The sequence below is a fragment of the Venturia canescens genome, chromosome 3 (genome assembly GCF_019457755.1).
Source record: "Venturia canescens isolate UGA chromosome 3, ASM1945775v1, whole genome shotgun sequence".
Classification (NCBI taxonomy): Eukaryota; Metazoa; Arthropoda; class Insecta; order Hymenoptera; family Ichneumonidae; genus Venturia; species Venturia canescens.
Genome location: NC_057423.1, coordinates 10,901,284 through 10,916,475, shown reverse-complemented (window position 1 = coordinate 10,916,475; position 15,192 = coordinate 10,901,284). Strand labels below are relative to the sequence as shown.

The following is a 15,192-nucleotide window of genomic DNA, read 5'->3' as shown; positions in this document are numbered from 1 at the left end:
ATGTAGCGTCAAGCCATGGTAATCGATTGACCAAGATTTATGCATTGTGTTTCTAATTATGGATCGATCATTACAGGCATCAATCTTCTTGCGTTAGGTTTGCAGATGATACAGGCATCACAAGGTCAGTAGCAGCAGCAGCAGCAGCGTTACCAGAAGGAGCCAGATTTTTTTTTACTTTTTAAACTGACCTCTACAGCGATATCCTCGTGTTCCGAGGATCTTTCAAGTGTATCAGGCATAAAGATGTGTGGTGTGGTAATTTCATCGGGCGAGTTCTCGACGTATCGATCGTTGATAAAAACTCTTCTGAAATCACCAGACTCGGCGATACTTTGGTCTTCCTCTTCGACGTTGACCCTTGATCGCTTCAGAACTAACCTTTTTCGCCACTTGTGCCTTCTCCTTTTTTTGTTATCGAGTGTTTCGGTACTGGAACTAGAACTTTGCACGGTTGCTGGGGTCGTCGACGTCGTGGTCACGGGCTCGGCGGTTGTCGCGATTTTTTCGGGGCGCGGTCGTCCCCGGTAGACGACTACACGACGTCTCGTTGTTTTCGGGGAATTTGTTTTTTCTCCGGGTCGTTGGTCGTTCAATTCGTTTGTGATTCTTGCATGATCTCTCCTCGCATTTTCATCACTTATTTTTCCGATCTCCACGTTCTTCGTACTTTCATATTCATCTTTAACATTTGAATTCTCATCGTTTCTACTCTGAATTTTGGCACGATGAGTCTTTCTATTTATGTCACTCGACGCGATTTCCGATTTTCTCGAATTTGATTCCAAGCTTGTGGCATTCTGTCGACGATCTTTGGCTGGACGACGACGGACCACAACTTGTTTGATGGGCCTTCGATTTTGTTCATCGGCGTCATTAGAACTGCCAGCAAAACTGGTGAACCTCACTCTGCCTCGAGGACGTTTCATCTGCGGCTCAACCGTGGATGCTTGTCGAGTCGACGACACGTCTGTTGTCGAGTGCACGAAGTTTTCGTAAACCGACGTTGTCGATGTAGCTTCGCTGGGAACAACGTCGTTTTGCAAAAATAACTCTTTGCCACGTGACTTTATTTTTTCATTCGTCGTATTAGTTTTTATGGTTTTGTCAGTCGATTTTTCAGATACCTTGTTGAGAATATAACTCTTCTGTTCATCCGAAATTATTGATGGAGGAATATCTTCAAAAGCTTCCCCTGGCAGGTTCGCCACTTTTTTTCTTCCAATGTCAGCAGAATTGGTAACGAATTCGTCACGGTCGTCGGTCGCGTACAAAACGGTTGTTGATTGAGAAATTTCCATCGTCGTTTTCGTTGTACCATCATTCGTGTTTATCAAAATCTCGCTTTCATTGTCACGTATCCCCTGATTTACAGAAAATGAAGTCCCCTCATAGTTGTATGTCGTTTCTTTTGCTTCTGATGTAGTAACTTCATAAGGCGGGCTCGTATCTACTGAATCGATTGATTCAGTGATTTTATCCAAAGTGTCAATGTTCGTCGAAAATGTGTTGGACTCACTTTCCAGTGTTGTCGATTCTGTAGAGAGTGTCGTCGACTCCTCGCTCTTCGTTTCTTCGTAAATATCCGTTGTAGCTAAAATCTTTGTCGGAGCTTCTTTTATCGATTCCACATTGCCATTTGAATTGTTACTTGTGGGAAGATTTGTTATCTCCGATCCAGGAACTTGCGACGATAAAATGCCGCTTTCAGTCGGCTCCACTGTGCTGGTTATTAAATCAATCGTTGGGTCAGTCAACATCGTTAATTCCAAGGTTTTTCCGTCAGACTCTGGCGGTGTGACGGGTGAAATCAAATCTTTTAAGGTTGAGATCGTTGTCGTGGTTTCTTGATCGTTTAATAACACGGGGAAGGTTGGATCAGGAGTGACAGAACTGCTCGTGGTGGTGGTTTCATAATTGATAGTCGTAGGAAGAGCTTCACTGCTGAGAGTTGTTCTGTCGTAGGCTTCAGTCACTGCTTCAGTGACCAGTTCATGTAATATTTTTGGATCTGATGTGCCATTTATATTTTTATAAAAGTTTAACGATTCGTTGGTCTCCTGAGTTTTGTTGGAATCGTTGGAGAACGGTTGGGCAGCTTCTGACGTGTCATTTATACTTTTATGAGATTTAAAGGACTCACTGGTATCTTGAGTCTCACTAGAGTTATTGGGAAACGTTCGTGGAGTTTTTGATGTTCCATCCATATTTTTCTGAGAGCTGGAAGGCTCACTGGTCTCTTGAGTCTCACTAGAGTCTTTGGAAATTCGTTGTGCAGCGTTCAAACTATTAACAATTTCTTGCTCAGAATTCATTGTTGAATGTGGGGATTCATTTCCCTCAGGGCTTTCGATTGCTTTTTCATAAAATTCAGTCGAGCTTATTGAACTCGTTTCGTGATAAGTCGGAGTGAATCTTCCGGCTTCATCGATGGATGTTGTTTTCAAGCGACCTTCCCGACCATGGGGGGATCCCCGTAGGGTTTGAGCACGATTTACCGTCGTTTGGTCATAGTTCGTAGTGGAATAAGTTGGTTGGTTATGAACCCTTGATCTCGCGTTGTGGTTATAGTCCTCGGTCACAGCATACTCGATGTTCTGCAATTTTGACGGTTTAGAAGAGCTACTTTTGTTTTCAGCGATCCTCAAGGGTCTCGTCGACACTTTTCCATTACCACGTCGCCTGGAAGAAGGAGTCGAGCTTGGTGGGAGGCTGCTTGGATCGGTTTGAGTGGCTTTTTGATTCGCGGAATTTCGCACTGTCGCGTCGTAGGATTTGGTTGTAATAATATCTGTCGGCAAGACTGAATCTCCGTTTGCCGATTTCTGCGGTTTGCTTCGACTTTTTAAGGATGATCCATCGCTTGATATTGGTGATTTTGCTGTCGTGGTGTAACGCACTCCACCTCTTCTTGAACCGGCCCTAGAAATCGTGACTGTCGCGTTATTAAAATTATTCGTCCCATGTGAAGATCTTTCCGCTTCCGACTTGACGTTTGTGTCAAGCTCATAAACCGTATTTCGCATGGGGATGGTTGTACTTTCAACTTTTGATTTTTCGACTGTTGTTGATGAAGTGCCACTTCGGTTGGAGGTTATTTTACTGGATACCGTTGCACTTCTGGCTCCAAGTGTTCTTGTCCGAGCTTCGTCCTGTTCATCTTGAGTTGGGACCTTTTCAATTTGTACAATCTTTGGCTCACCCGTCGTCGAAGATATCCGGTCACTATTTTCAATATCCAACGGTTGCGCTACGTCATCGTTGGCTTCTCCGGAATTTGGAAGATCAGCATTGTTGTCAGTGCTCTCTAAACTATTCACTGTAAATCCGGTCGTCGCAGATTTCGTCGGTATCGTTCCATCGGACGTAGTGGCTGTTTTAGTCGTGCGTGGTCGAAAGGTCGTTATTTCAGGCTCGTTAATTGGGTTTTTCTCAGTTTTTGGATCCCATGAACTAGTAGATTCAGGAATTTCATCTGTTTCCGTTGATAAGGACTCGGAAATTACAGCTCCCAGACTTGCCGTAAGCTGTTGGTCTACAACGGATGTCTGAAAGGCGTCTAACAAAGTAGACGTGCTTTGAACTGTACTACTTTCTTCTGAGGAAGAAGAAAAATTAACTGTTATTTCTACAGGCGTCCCAGTCTCCTCTGTCTGGACGGTGGTGTCCAAATCCGAAGTCGTTGGCTCTATGATCCGAGTTGTAAAGTCATAATTCTGCGTCGTAAAATCGAGTGTTGTATCATCGGAAGGATCATTCCAGTACTCTGTAGTGATAGGATCAGAAGTGGTTGAAGTTTCGTCGATTGTTCTTGTTATGTAAAAGCCACGAGTGACGTTTGAAACTTTTGAAAAAAGTGAGTAATTTCCTCTCAATGTTGTCGGTACAATGGTGTTCGAAAGATTTTCAAAAGATTCAGGAACCGAAGTTGTCGTTTCTGTGGCAGATTTGTCTGTATTTTCACGTCTCCTGGAAATCCGAATGATCTGAGCTTGGGAGTGCCCTGGTTCGCTGTTTGAAACGTTCATAATTTCGTCATTCTGTCTGAGAGAATCAAGTGGACGAGTTCTTCGTCGAGCTTTAACGATTCTTTGTCTGTTGTGTGGGCGGTTCTTTGGACGCTGGTGTTTCTCGAAGGTGGTTTCAGCCTCTTCACTCAAGTCTGAAGATCCGATTTTCCCACGTTTGCCATAAGTCGTTCGGGAATTATTCGGAAGTTCATTCTCCGAACTGGATTCAGGAAAAACTTCAAGTTTCCCAGCCTTTCTCGTATTCTCAATGTCATTAAGGGCCGATTCGTTGTCCTGCTCGAGGATTTTCACCCTGAATACGGGCTTAAGTATGGCAGAGTGGAATCTATTCTCAGGCACACGAAGTAGCACCAATTCGGCTATTTCTTCACCACCGGTGTGATCCAAAATAGTAACAGGTACTTCGACTGTCCCGATCTCTTTACTGCTTATCGGATTTTTATCTCGGTCATAAGTGGACCCATCGTTTCGCGTTTGCTTAGAATGAACAAAAGATGTGGCCGAGGAACGACGTTGAATTTCCTCGGAGCTCAGAATATCGTTATCGAGAGTATCTTTCTCGACATTTGATTCTTCCGGAAGAGCCCCGGAAGCACTCGAATTTTCTCCCCCTTTGGAAAGATCGTACCTACTCAATTGATCTTTTCCCAATAAACGAACGTCCGACTCATCTCGTAGCTCGTTATTCCCGACAGTTGTATCAACGATGAGATTCGTCGTCGGCGATTCAGTAAATTCTGATGTTACGTGATTTGATAAGGTCTTTGTAAAACCAACGAGCTCCTTGAGGGTTGGAAGTCTGAGGGTTTCCTCATCGACCTGAAAATCATAACGATACATGACCACGCTAATTTTGTTTAAAACGGTCCAGGGCAAATGATTCGTCTCTCTCCGTCAGGAATTCTCTGCGTTTTTGTTGTTTCTGTAATTTCTGTTGTTCTTGTTGGTGTTGTTCAGGTTGGTGTTTCCCTCTTGAGATTCAGAGGCGTTCATTGTCATTTTCAGTAACTGAGGCTTGTCTCTTTCATTTGTGTGTATATATAGGTATACATCTATATTGGTTATATTCAGTGATCGTATATTACATGTGAAAAGATGATGGAGATATCGGACGGGGACGATCGACGTTCAAGGTCGATTTGGCAGTTATTACGTCGTTAACAGTCCATGGACGGGCTTATGTTGTCGATTTCTCGATCTTCATAAACTTGACATGCACATAAATACTATATACACATACATATCTAAATATATTCATGTATATATATCTATACATATCTATAGATCTGTGATCACTTTTTTTCGTACAGAGTATTGCGTTTTATTATATGTACAGTATTACCAGTCTCTATGTATGTGTGCAAAGAGCATCTTTTCATAAACTATATGATGTATAATAAATAACGATGCGTCGGGCAGTTTTGATTGAGATTATGGGGTTCGTGAAGATTATGGGTTTGATGCGTAGATCGTCTGTTTGTCTTGTGTTTTGGTTATCTTTCTATTTGCTTATTGTTGATTTAATTCGTGATATTCGCTTTATTATTGTTGCTACGATCGCAAATCCCTTGGGATAAGGTTGTTGAAGACCGATTCAATTTCTATGGTCGATGATTGGATCGTTGATTCGGTGGTGAAGCGATTCTTCAAAGCGAATTCACCCTCGATTGACAGGGTTGATCGTTCGGCTGTACTTTCTGTTGATTCACGTATCTCATTGGGAAATTCATCATTATTTTCCCTCGGTAAATTGACAGATTTATCGAAATAATTGTCCTTTAAATTGTGAGCATTTTGAACTGGTATTCTCGCCGTTGAGGTCAACGATGAGTATTTTGTTTTTATGTGGATTATTTGTCTCTCGGTGGTACCGGATTCCACGACCGAAGTGACGAGTCTCGTTATTTGAGGCTTGTCGCTCGAGGACGCTGTCGTGAAATCCGTTTCGACTGAATTTTCGTCCTCGAGGCCAGAGGCTTTTCGATTCTCGGCCAACATTTTTGTTGTTTCATCGTAGCGTTGTGTCGTCTTTAACGATTGCTGTTTCCGTAATTGTGCATCGGCGACGTAGTCGAATTTCTTTGCTGGTATGAGAGTCTCCGTTACCGCTTGTTCAGTCGTGCTCGTCAAACGCTTCCGATAAACACGATTTTTGGCATTCTGGGTCCGCCAAAAACCCTTTGAGAGATCCGCATTTCCGGATTTCAACGGATCTTTACGGCCGGCAGAGAAACGAAATTTCTCGGTGAAATCCTCGTCCAAGTGCTCTTCGGTGGCGTCGTTTTGAGTGCTGCCGAAACGGGCTCGTGGTTCCCGGTAATCAACGACTTTAGGATCTTCGTCCGATAACTTTGTTTCAGCTGATTCTTCGGGCGCAGAGTCAAACACAGTTTGAGTTAAGCGCGATGACTCCGTCGTTGTCTCACGATTCAATCCCTTTTTCAGCGATTGCGGAACCTGAAATACCGGACGCTCATCAAGTTTGCGATAATTCTTTATTTCAAAATGTTCTTCCTTTCCTTCATCGGGTTCTTGGCCAACATTCTCGTCCCCGTCGTCCGATTTCACTTTATCTTCCGTAAGGTCGACTAGGAATTTGTTACTGTCCGAAATCGGATTCGTGAAATCCTGCTGAAGGTCGTGCGATAAAGTCACGGTAGCCGTATCGGTGCTCTCCGTGGGTCCGGTGAGCGTATAATTTTTCCAAAAATCATCAAAATCCGAATTCTCACTGTCGTTAACGATAGCCCCAGCGGAATTGTGGATTTCGGTAGTTGATTCTTCGGAGGCATCGTCACTGTCATGAAAATCATCGAAAACACTTAAATTTTCAGTCTCTTCGTTCGTTACGGGAATCGTCAGTTCAGTGGTCGTTGAAATAACAGGACGACGGCGCACAAAAAGATTTTTCCGTCTATCAGACAGACCATTGAGATCCTTAGATTGTGTCGATGGTGGTGGACGGTTTGGAAGTCTCGTGGATCCAAAACGCTGTGCCTTAAATGAGGAGGCTGATGGACGCTTGTAAACAAATTTTTTTCTAACAAAACGCGATTCACCGATTGTAGACGTTGACGAGGCTGTGGTGGCTCGAAACTCTAACGTCGTCGGACTTTCGGTGCTAGAGCTGTCCGCCTCGTTGCTAGAATCGCCGTCGAAGCTCGTCGATTCGTTCGGAAGCAAAGTTTCTAACGACGGAATCATCGAGGTTCCTTCGATTTCAAGTGCATCGTTTTCGTCCGCTGCATTCTCAGGATTGTCAACAATTTCACTTGTGGAATCCACTATTTCCGGTTCGTCGGTGGGTGCATCGATGATGGTTGTTGGTAAAAGGGTTGACGAATCTTCCTCATAGAATTCACCATCCCTCGTATCGAAATAGCTCGAAGTCGAATTGTCCTCGTTCAAAATCTCCTTCCAAGGGTCACTGATTTCTGGAGATTCCACTATAATCATAAATGGCCTTGAATTCGTCGTGTTTCCTTCAGCAGTTTCATTCAAAAAACCAGAAGTCTCAACCGTGGGTATCGCGGAGCTTGAAAAATTTCGAGACTTTTGGGCTCGCGAATCATCGGCGTTAACGATTACGCGGTTTGATGTGGAATCTTGCATCGATGGACGAAGGCGTCTGACGATTTTTCTCTTCCTGGGGTTTGAGTTATCCTCGCTGATTTCGTGGCTGCTCGTTTTGTAACTCTCTGTTGTTGACGAGGTCACTGGTCTCCGTTGTCTAAGGACTTTTCTTCTAATGGGTTTTGTAGTTTGCTCAATTTTAGGAGGCGCCAATCTAGGGACCGTCTCCAAACCGATTTCTTCTGCATTCAAAATATTCTTGCCTTGACTCGACCGATCCTGGTATACTTCTGTAGGTTCAAGATTCTCTAGAGTAGACGGTGAGTTAACACTGTAAGAGAGCGACGACGGCGTTGTAACGTTCCGACGATCTTCACGCGTCGATTCAGTGGACGTTGCTCCATCAAAACTATCGAAGACCCGAATATTCGTGATTTTCTGATCGTCTTCGTCGTCACGGTGGCTAAGCTCACCTCGTGTCTTGGATTCTCTGATAACTTGAGGATTTATCCGTATAATTGGACTGTCCTTAATTGGTGTTGTTGTTGACCTCACACGAGATGGTCTTGAATATTTTCTGCTTGATTCGGTAGTAGTGTAATCGGTTGTAGTCGAGGGAACCGTCGTTGACCTCGAGCGTCCCCGAGGAATCGGCACAACGGTGGCTTCGACAAAGCTTGATTCGGTGGTGAATTTATCTTCCGGTACGGAAGCTGGACGTGTTCGTTTGTTTAGCAGTGTATTCTCTTGGTTTTCGGTTTTTTCAACACGGTAAGTGGGTGGCGTGTATCTGTTAACGCCTCTTCTCCTCGAAGCGAATTGCGATTTGTTCACAAGCGTTTCCTCATCGTCATTAGTATCGTTTAAAAAATGTTTCTCCTCATAATCGTTTCTTCTTATGACGTCGGGATACTTGACGTCGTTAGTGTCTCGGAGATGACTCTCGGTCGTGGAAAACGACGTCGATGTCAATCTCGATCTTGGCCGAGCGCCGCGAAGCCGTGACGGACTCGACGACCGTGCAAAGTTTCTCGTTGGTTTGCTACTCACCTTGGTACGTGTTTGCTCGGTCACCGGGGTCGCCGTCGTTGGAGGTATTGCCGTCGTCGTAGGTCGTCCTCTCCGCGAAAAACCGAATGGCCTCGGCTGCGATATCGGCGAGACAGTTGGCCCACGTGTAAACGAGTCGTAATTACTTTCGAGTGAAACCGATGATGCTGGAACTGTAGTGAATAAAATTTCCGTCGCCGAATTTTCAACGAGCCTTAACGCCGACTCGCTACTTATTTTCGTCGTTTCTTCACTCGGCGTTGACGAAGCTTCCTTAGAATTAGCGTCGACTGTTGCGTTCTGGAATTTATGCTCGATGGGCGTCTGCGAACTCGATGATACGGGCGACGATGTCGCGGGGGGAGTCGTCGGATCTTCGGTAATTTCTTCCGTCACTGGCACGGTTTTCTCTGTCGTTGTGGACGTGCTAGTGCTCGATGTCTTCAAATCATTTCTCAACGATACTTGCTCCGTCACCTCGTCCACGCTGTGACGCGACGTTGAACTCCGGAAGCGTTGAACATTCGTGTACCTGGAAAATCGCATTCGATTAATTTTCTGTTCCAAGCTTCTGGAAATACAATTATTTTTGTGCAAATCAACCTCGGTTTTGGGGCCGATGTTTCTTCTTCGGTCGTTACAACTTTACGGTTTTTGCTCGGAGGCTCTTCCCTCCCTTCTTCCTCCAAGTCCTCGTTTTCTTCTTCCCCGGATTCCTCTCCCTCTTCTTTCAAATCCACATCGTTTTCGCTTCTGCGTTAAACAAAAATATTCCGTATTTTACAACGAGTGATAGCTCAACTACTGGCACAAAATTGCCAAGTTATTTCTCACGTTGCTGTCGAAGGCCGTGAACGACGAATGTTAACATAACTCGGCGTGAACCGACGATTGGAAGGCTTTTCTTCAGAGGTTGTGCCAACAGCTCTGTCCTCCGAGGACGCAATCTCCTTGTTAACGTTTTCGTCTTCTTCGTCTATTTCCTCTTCATCTTCAGCTGGTGATTCACTCGTCGTTTGTCTTTAAAAATGGGGCAATGCAAACATTAACGACATTCGATCGCAGACTCATTGAAACGAAGAAAATCTGCTAATAATCAAACGTCTTGAATAAAACAGACTTAAAACTGATGCGAAATTTAACGTGGAATGTTTCGTCACCTTTGTCGTTCAATCGTAACGTATTGGTGTTTGGTCGTTCTTCTAAGAGTCTTGACTTCCGGTACCTGGTCAAGACCCTCAAATTGAGCACCCCCGGGGCCATTGATGAAACCAGTTCTTGAATTCTTCGATGTGCTACGTTCGACTTCAGGACTTTTTGATGTTTGAGTCGTTGAAAATGAACCCAGGAATCCTCCAGCTATTCTCGTAGCTTGACGGTTCAACACACGCTCGTAAAGGCTTCGACTGATTGTAGCTGGAGTTGATTTTCCGTTTTCTGCCGTTGATTCAGAGATGGCGCCAGAATTTTTATCCTGATAGAGCAGCTGCTTCTCCAGTTGTTCTATCCCTCCTACGAAACAATACAAATTTTGGAGCTTTGCCGGACGATGTTCCTTGCAAAAATATTATATAAGACGAGCAGAAATTATTGATCGTCTGGCGAAAAGACTTTTCTTCGTAAGTAAACTCACCGGCTTTTTTAATCAAATCGATTAGCTCTTTGATGACTCTTGGATCTTCTTCATCTTCGTAGCTTGGTACTTTTTCGGTTGTTGTTTTGGAAGGTTTCGTTAACGATGGTACAGAAAGCTCGGTGGTTGTCTTACTCGACGGAGTTGTAGCGGATGTTGGTCTATTTCGACTGATTGTTTTGTAAGTTTTTGGTGTAGTTGTGCTGACGATTTCTTCCTCGATTTCCCGAGAATCATCCGCATCCTCGTCTTCGTCGTCGTAATATTCGTACTCCTCTTCCGATTCGTCTTTTGGTGTAGTTGTACGGTGCGTCGGTTTATGGAGGTACGTTGTACGGCTGGTCGCCGCAGTTATCGGTGCTTTTGTCGTCGTAAGTGCATTTTGCGAAACTTTTGCCTTTGGACAAACGACGTTACGTGCATAGTCGCAAGAGTCCGCAGCCTTGTTGAACACAAGACCTTAAAGACAAGAAAATGTTCAACGTTGTTGATCAGATTACTTTTTTAATTAAAAAAATAACATATTGAAAAATCTTTGTGGTTGCGAATTACAGAAGAAACAAGCGTTACTTAAAATATTCTTTGTGACAAAGATTATTAGAAATCCGACTGTCAATCATTTGGATAAATTTTTTTTGTCAATCGTGAGACTTCCGATAATGTGAAAACAAATAATGCTTTGAAACTTCCGTTTAAAATATTTCAAAAAACTACGAAATAAATTACGAAGATGGAGCTCGAGTCAATTTTTTTGAGGCTGGTTCTGGTAAACGCTCCGTTGGAAATAATTAATAATACGGCAATGCATTGCGAGTCAAATAATTACTCAGAATTACTCGGAATTACCCAAATTTTATCCATGTTATTCAAACATTTCCAATCAATGGATTGTCCATAGCAACAGAATTTAATTTTCGATGATTTTGCGAATGAAAAAGTTTCAGGAAATCGTAAACCAAGATGTATGTGCATAGCGATATTTTTGAGTGCAGATAATTCAAGATGAAAGTGACAAACTACCTGACGGACAAGTGAATTGATGTCCAACGATGCCAAGACCACTGGGGCCACTATCAAGGCACCAAAAATATTTTTTGCAATCACGAGGATGCGGGAAAAATCCTTCGTCCTCGCATTTGAAATCTGCAGACAGTCACAAAAGGAATGCAATAAATGAAATTTTCGAAAAAAATAAATCAGCCATCCAATCTTTAACAATTGAAATGATTGACTGTATTTTTCGAATTATATCATCAAACATTCGATTATTACGTGAGCATGCTCTTCCAAGTAGTTTATCTCAAATCAATGCTCCATCGTGGAGCTTATTGACCAACCACAATTACTCACCACTTCCAGGATCTGGAGTAGTCGGTGGTTCTGGCGTCGTTAATTTATGACTGCGTGTTTCCTCCTCAAGTTCTTCGACATTCTTCTCATCGTTGTAACGTGAATTCTGTAGTTTTTTACGTCCTCCTCCGAGTGATTGATTTCTCGACCGTGTATTTTTAGCGCGGGCTCTGGATCTCGGTTTTTCAGCTGATTTAACAGAGTTAACCTCTTCTTCGTCATCCTCTTCGTTATCTTCAACTTTTCCGTTGCCACGAGCCTTTCCATTGAAACGACCGTTGCTTCGAGATGTGCTGATCCTTCTTCTCGTTGACGATGCTTCTGTGGTGGTTCGTCTATCCGTCTTCGATTTTCTGCTGATCGAATCAACTTGCAATCTTGAACCTGCCTGGTTCCTACTCTTTTTGCGTGTACTCGAAACTCTTGTTTTCGTGCCAGAATGACTTTTTCTGCAATAGGGTATTCAATAATGACGAGTTGTGCTTCGGAAATGTATAGACGCTAAAAAGACTAAACAAATTATGGATGAATATTATTTTGGTGGAAATAATTCTTCAGTATTAAAAACCAGTAAAATATACTATTTTGATAGAATATCTTTCGCACGTACAAATAGTAACCGCGTTTTCTGTCATCCAGGGTTCCGGTGTACCGAGAGAAAAATTTTGTCGATTGAACGAAATTTTGGTTAGAAAATTCAACTTGTTGCCTCAAACGAATATTTTTTACTACGACGGAAACGTCGTTGTATCAAGAAAAGTTGTCTGCCGCGATTCATTGTAGCAGCATTCAAGTTGGTTGGGTCAACAATTTTCTTAAATCAGTATTGATCTTCCGTTTGAATGAAAGCCATTCATCAGGATTCAAAATTTTAACCGCTCGCTTCAACGCGTTGATGAATACTTTCGTCAATTTTTCCAACGCAAAAAATGACAAAAAATAATTTGTTTTTGCATTCCTCATTTTGAATACTAAATAAATATAAATTCTGAATAGGCGATATAGGAAAATGCAAATGGAGAAAATACAATTTGGAACTATGGAAAGCCAAATTTTGATGGTTCCCTCGAAAAGCAGTCGTTCAATTCGTCTCGTAACTTCACTTTCGTTTTCACTTGTAGAAGAGAAAAAAGACCCAATTGGATCTCTTCCGGTGACACACCCCACGGCACTTTCAGCCCGACAATTAAAGGAGCGCAGTTCCGGGGGCTCGTTTTTTCGCCAGGGCGACAAGCCATGCTTAATTTTAAGGAGGAAATAATACTCACTCGTCTCCAGTGAGCATCGCTTCTTTCGCAGCTTCGATTAGAGGATATGGACGTCCGTGACACTTTCCACGAAAATCGTCGTTGTCTATCGACCAGAACATTATACCACCGAGTTTTTTCTCGTTCACGTAACGCGCTTTGGCCCTGACTATATCTTCATCGTCGTAACCAACCCACTGATTACCACGGTAAGCGTAAGGTCCCATGGCGCTTGGATTCGGTTGTACTACCTGCCACTCGCCCGTCTTTGCGATACTTTCACAAATCTGAAGAAAAAGACGTCGCTCAATAAAGACTTTTTATCGTGACCGAGGATCTCGCGACGAATAAAAAATGAGAGGAAAAATGGGAAATTTGTGTGACGCGTGTTTTGTTTTTCTACTTTATTGCCAAAGATTCACCCACTTTTTGTCTATACGAGCTTCCTAATAAGTTGGTGTAGAAAACTCGAATGACGATTCTCCAAGAAATATCTTCGATGTCCAGCGAACTACCGTCGAATTAAATTTATTGGAAAGATCGAAAGATATTCCGATCGCAAGATCAGAAAGCCAATTCCCCAGCAGCTTACAGCTTTCCTTTCAGCCGTTTATTGCTACGAATTTTTCTAACAAATACCGAATATCGAGTTGACCACGCCAACGCTCACTCACTGTTTTTTTTTTTTTTTTTTCCCTTTAATTTGAATAAAACGTCGGCTCGCGTAGAAAGATCGAAATTACCATAAACTCTGATTTCGGTGCTCACATTCTCGAGAATTTGAGAATAAACATTGGCGCAGCTCGAAAATCATTTGAATTTAGAGTTGCAGGACTTTACGCGCAGCAACACGTTAAAAATTACCTCGTAATAGGCAAGGTACCCTTTCTCTCGGGTCGCATCACCTTCTTCACCTGGACCATCTGCCGGGGCTCCAATATCAGTGGCATCTTCATTGAAGAGAGTGTACGATCTGCCGTAAGTCGGAATTCCAAGAATAATTTTTTCTGGCGATGCTCCGCTTTTCAAAAGGTGCGTGATCGTATAATCCTACAGCAGGTGAAAAAAATTCATTGGTTATTATAAATTTGAGTAGAGCGTGTAGCCGTCGATGGGAAACGAATCGATGGGATTTGGAAGAGAAAAAAAATTGTACGGAAGTCACTCACGATTGTGAGCTCGGTGTCGTAATTATATTCGTTGTCCTCCTCCAGAGGGTACAGGGGTGAATGATGATTGGCAGCTGGTTCGTAGGCCGAATGATAATCGTAAGAGAGAAGATTCACAAAGTCGAGAAACTCGTTCAATCGTGGCACGTCGTAACCTTTGTCAATGTATTCGATACCAGCGGGCACGGCCATTGAAAGCAAAAGTCTCGGTCGACCGGTCTTCGAGGATTCTCTCTCGAATTCTTGTCGTAATTCCTGCAAAACGAGACTTATCATTGCCCGCAAGAAAAAAACGTGTTACCGATCGCGGAATAAAATTGGATGGCCTTTTTTTCCATACACTTTTCCATTAATGAGTCTCGAATAAGATTTTTAAAAATTTTGTTGTAAGGATTTCAATAGTAGCCGACGCAACGATAATAAGTCTGAAAAAACTTAAAAAAATAATTACAGACTTGTATTTTTTTTAATGTAATGTTTCTTCATGATTTGTTAAATTTTTTTCGAATTTTTGTGTGGAAATTATTTATACAGTTGGTTCAATGATTTTTCTTATGGAATTTTTTTTCACATTTTTTCATTTTTTCATTGATGAGTCTCGAATCAGATTTTTTCTAAATTTTGTTTTAAGGATTTCAATATAGTAACCGACGCAACGATAATAAGTCTGAAAAATTATGATTCATACGGTTCTGAAAAAAATGATTGATACCGTGAAAATGAAAAAGAAAAATTCTTTTTTTTTTTAGTTATGAAGAAAATGACTTCTGAACGGGATTGAAAAAAATTCAATGCGCTTATTGGAGTTTTTATGGTCAAGACAAAGAATCAACACCTGAACGAGATCCGCATAATTATTTTTGTCCCGTGGTTTTCCACCGTCCCTGAACGCTGGATATTCCCAATCGAGATCAAGACCGTCGAAATGATTTTGACGAAGAAACTTGACCGTGTTTTTGACGAACTCTTTTCTTCTCTGTGGGTCAGCAACCATCGGTGAGAATCGACTGGATCCTTCGTTCCAACCACCGATCGCCACCATCGTTTTTAAATCTTTGTTATAAGTCTTTAGGCCCGTAAATTTGGCATATCCTCCTGAGAATTAACAAATATTTATGAATTTGTTAATGTCGATTGGA

The 15,192-nt window shown here is 42.5% G+C and overlaps 1 protein-coding gene across 1 annotated transcript in view; it reads right to left on the bottom strand.

Annotated features, from left to right (window-relative positions):
• Nucleotides 1-15,192, bottom strand: part of LOC122407982 (serine-rich adhesin for platelets-like) — a 42,433-nt gene that overhangs the window by 4,514 nt on the left and 22,727 nt on the right. The window contains exons 4-15 of the mRNA XM_043414471.1: nucleotides 14,889-15,148; nucleotides 14,054-14,308; nucleotides 13,749-13,934; nucleotides 12,906-13,171; nucleotides 11,638-12,086; nucleotides 11,308-11,430; nucleotides 10,288-10,746; nucleotides 9,815-10,166; nucleotides 9,489-9,674; nucleotides 9,258-9,407; nucleotides 5,587-9,186; nucleotides 192-4,878 (exon numbers count right to left, since the gene is read on the bottom strand). Of these exons, the coding sequence (XP_043270406.1) occupies nucleotides 192-4,878; nucleotides 5,587-9,186; nucleotides 9,258-9,407; nucleotides 9,489-9,674; nucleotides 9,815-10,166; nucleotides 10,288-10,746; nucleotides 11,308-11,430; nucleotides 11,638-12,086; nucleotides 12,906-13,171; nucleotides 13,749-13,934; nucleotides 14,054-14,308; nucleotides 14,889-15,148 (10,973 nt within the window). The remainder of the gene's footprint in view (nucleotides 1-191; nucleotides 4,879-5,586; nucleotides 9,187-9,257; nucleotides 9,408-9,488; nucleotides 9,675-9,814; nucleotides 10,167-10,287; nucleotides 10,747-11,307; nucleotides 11,431-11,637; nucleotides 12,087-12,905; nucleotides 13,172-13,748; nucleotides 13,935-14,053; nucleotides 14,309-14,888; nucleotides 15,149-15,192) is intronic.